General features: G+C 40.2%; 1 protein-coding gene across 1 annotated transcript in view; it reads right to left on the minus strand.

The window, feature by feature from the left end:
- The window catches only part of LOC107101317 (myosin-9-like), a 52,989-nt gene that overhangs the window by 18,495 nt on the left and 31,552 nt on the right, over positions 1-2,942 (minus strand). The window contains exons 19-21 of the mRNA XM_015400185.1: positions 677-808; positions 393-599; positions 148-285 (exon numbers count right to left, since the gene is read on the minus strand). Coding sequence (XP_015255671.1) covers positions 148-285; positions 393-599; positions 677-808 — 477 coding nt within the window. The remainder of the gene's footprint in view (positions 1-147; positions 286-392; positions 600-676; positions 809-2,942) is intronic.

A 2,942-nucleotide genomic window follows, 5' to 3' on the forward strand; every position in this document is an offset into this window, starting at 1 on the left:
AAGTGTAAATTGTCTTGTTCCATTGGTAAAGTGTCTCACTTAAATCCTTAATTTGAGAAAAAATGCACTTATTTTAAGAAAAAATTACTAAAATGCTCTCGTTTTAGTTGCCATGTTGTAAAGCGAATGAAACGTTTCCTAGGAAACCTTGTTAAGTTTGCCGTTCTGATCATCCAACAAGATGATGTCCTCCTCCAGTTTCTTCAGCTTGGCGTCTGTGGTGACCTTCTCCATCTGAAGCTTTTGTCTGGCTGCTTCCTCCTCGTCGAGCTGCTGCTCTAAATCCTGCAGGAGCAAAACCAAACCTCCAAAAGTCAATGCTTAGAAATGCATAGAAAAAAGAAACATTAATGAATGCCAGGGATTGACTTTCTGTCTATAACGTCACAAACCGTGATGTTCTGCTGCATCTTTTTTCTCTCATTGTGCATCTGATTGACCCTCTCCTCCTCTTCCTCCAGCCGAGTCTCCATTTCCATCAGGATCTCCTCCAGCTCCTGCTTCCTCGTAGCCAGACGGGCTCTCAGCTCCTCAGCCTCTGCACAAAGCTCCGTCTCGGCCTGCAGCTGCTCCTGAAGGGCCTGCTTCTCTGCGCTCAGCTGGGAGGAACCGAGCCGGGACTCCGTTAAAGAGTTTTCTTAGAAAAGAAAAAAATAAAAAATTCACAGAGACTCACCTGTTGCTGCTTCGCCTCGTATTCTTTGAGCTGCTCCTCTGCCTGGATTTGTTTCTCCTTCACCTTGAGCAGCTCCTCCTCCTTGGCGATCATCTCCTCCTCCTGCCGAGACACCTGGAGAAGAGGCTTAACCTGAAAGGAAAAAAAAAAAATGAAACCGAATTAGTACAAGTTTACATCACATGTTTCTAAATATTCTAGTTAATTTCTCCACATCTTCATCCAAATTTAATAAAACAGCAGGTTTCATCCGAGTCGGTTTTAAATTACTTTCAGGAGCGTTAAAACTCTGACTTCAACAAAAATTTAAGATCTTTCAAAGTCTTTTTTTCTCTCCTTATTCCTTGTCTTTTGAGAAAATGATTTTGGGAACTTGATTACTCAATTTTTTTTTAGCACCACATAAAATCAGGCTGCTAAAAAAGGAGGATCCAGCATCATGATGTGGTGCTCTGTGATCTGAACCAATGCCATCAGGGAATACATGTTAAAAAGTTAGATCTTTTCCAAAAAAAGTAAATTCAAAATGTAAGAAATAGCGCTGAGATCAAGTCTTTATACAGTAGCCCAACAAAGCCTCGTCTTTGCTTAAGCCGGGCGTATAACCTATGATTTTTTCAATCATTGCACGTAGCTACAGCTCACACTATACGACGAAACCGCAGGGTTTAAAAGTTCACGGCTCACGATGTTTGTTCTCACGATGTGCGATCCGACACTTAGATGCGATCTACCTGCTCATGCTGTACGTTTAAAAACCACATGACACTCAGCTCCGCAGTGAGATGGCGCTACTCGGACTCGTCTATCCGGAAGTCAAACAAGTAGAAGAGGAATATGAAGCTCACTAGGCTAAAAACGCGATGCCTTGGCAATTTGTGCTGAAAACCCTAAAAAGAAAAGGAGACGACATATTTGGACAAAGACATGGCTGAGCAAACGAGGCTACTATGATCTGTCAATTTTACAGAAAGAACTCCATTTCACTCATTGCACCCCCACCATGATTCTGGGTTTTCATCTCAGAGAAAGAAGAAGAATCATCCTTGTTTGCACAATTCACTGGACTTTGTTTCCAAGTTTGAAGACGTTTCGTTTCCCATCCAGGAAGCTTTTTCAAGTCAAAATGTCAGAATTAGCGTTGAGTTCAAGGGTTTATATAGTAGCCCAAAAACTTGTTTTGGCTTAGAAAACATCCACAGATACATGGCTCAAAACAGAAGAGCGCCCTCCTCTGGACAAGACCCTGTGGTCCATCTACACCTTATGGACAAAGGACATTCTTTAGAGCAGGGGTCACCAACGCAGTGCCCTCAAGGACCACATGGGGGGCCCTCAGAGTCTTCTAAATAAAGAACAACCCACCAGTGGGCTAATTTTGAAATTTTATTTTATTCTGTTGCTATTCTTTTTAATCATTTATAGAGATTTCAAAATGACAATGTCTAAATAAACTTAGAAATTAACAGAAACAATAAAAATATGTTGATAATGAACAAAGTTTAGGCTAATGCTAACCCTTGCAGCTCATGGGTCAGTAATGGCCGCCCTTCCTAAGTCTCAGTACCCTTGAAGTGGCCCTCAGCCTTAAAAAGGTTGGTGACCCCTGCTTTAGAGGACCAGAATGTTCACATTTTGGAAGCCATCTATGCTATTTCAGCTTTCATAAAACCTACAATGCGGCTATAGAGTTGATCCCTTCCCACTATCATCGCACAAAGCCTTGTTTGGGCTTAGAAAACGTTTTCTAAGCCCAAACAAGGCTTTGTTTTTGGTCCACTCTATAAAGCATGGAACTCAACGCTATTTCTGACATTCTGAATTGAAAGAGATTCCTGGATGGGAAGCGAAACGTCTTCAAACTTGGAAACAAAGTCCAGAGGATTGTTTAACTTTTATGGAGTTTTAATGAGCCTGAGTATTTCAAAAAAAAAAAAAAAAAAGAAATTAAGCTTCTTAATAAATATTCTGGTAGCTGGTTATTAATATTTTTTTTTTTTCATTTTGCTCTAGCTTTAGGGGCTGGAATGTGACCACTTTGAAAAGAAAATAATTATTCAATCTTTAAACTAATAACCACACCTAACAGCTGACATGATAATCTCCTCCTTGTCTGCATGAACCATTTTCCCAGCATTTAGTCAACCCTTTAAAGCCCGATCAAAGAATAAAACAAAACAGAAAATTACTTTTTTTTTTCGGTTTTAATTCCCTTTTTGGGACCGAAGAAGGATAGGGCCCCCGGAAAAAAAAAAAAAAAAAAAAA

This window comes from Cyprinodon variegatus, unplaced genomic scaffold (genome assembly GCF_000732505.1).
Source record: "Cyprinodon variegatus isolate N-32 unplaced genomic scaffold, C_variegatus-1.0 Scaffold1080, whole genome shotgun sequence".
NCBI classification, from domain to species: domain Eukaryota; kingdom Metazoa; phylum Chordata; class Actinopteri; order Cyprinodontiformes; family Cyprinodontidae; genus Cyprinodon; species Cyprinodon variegatus.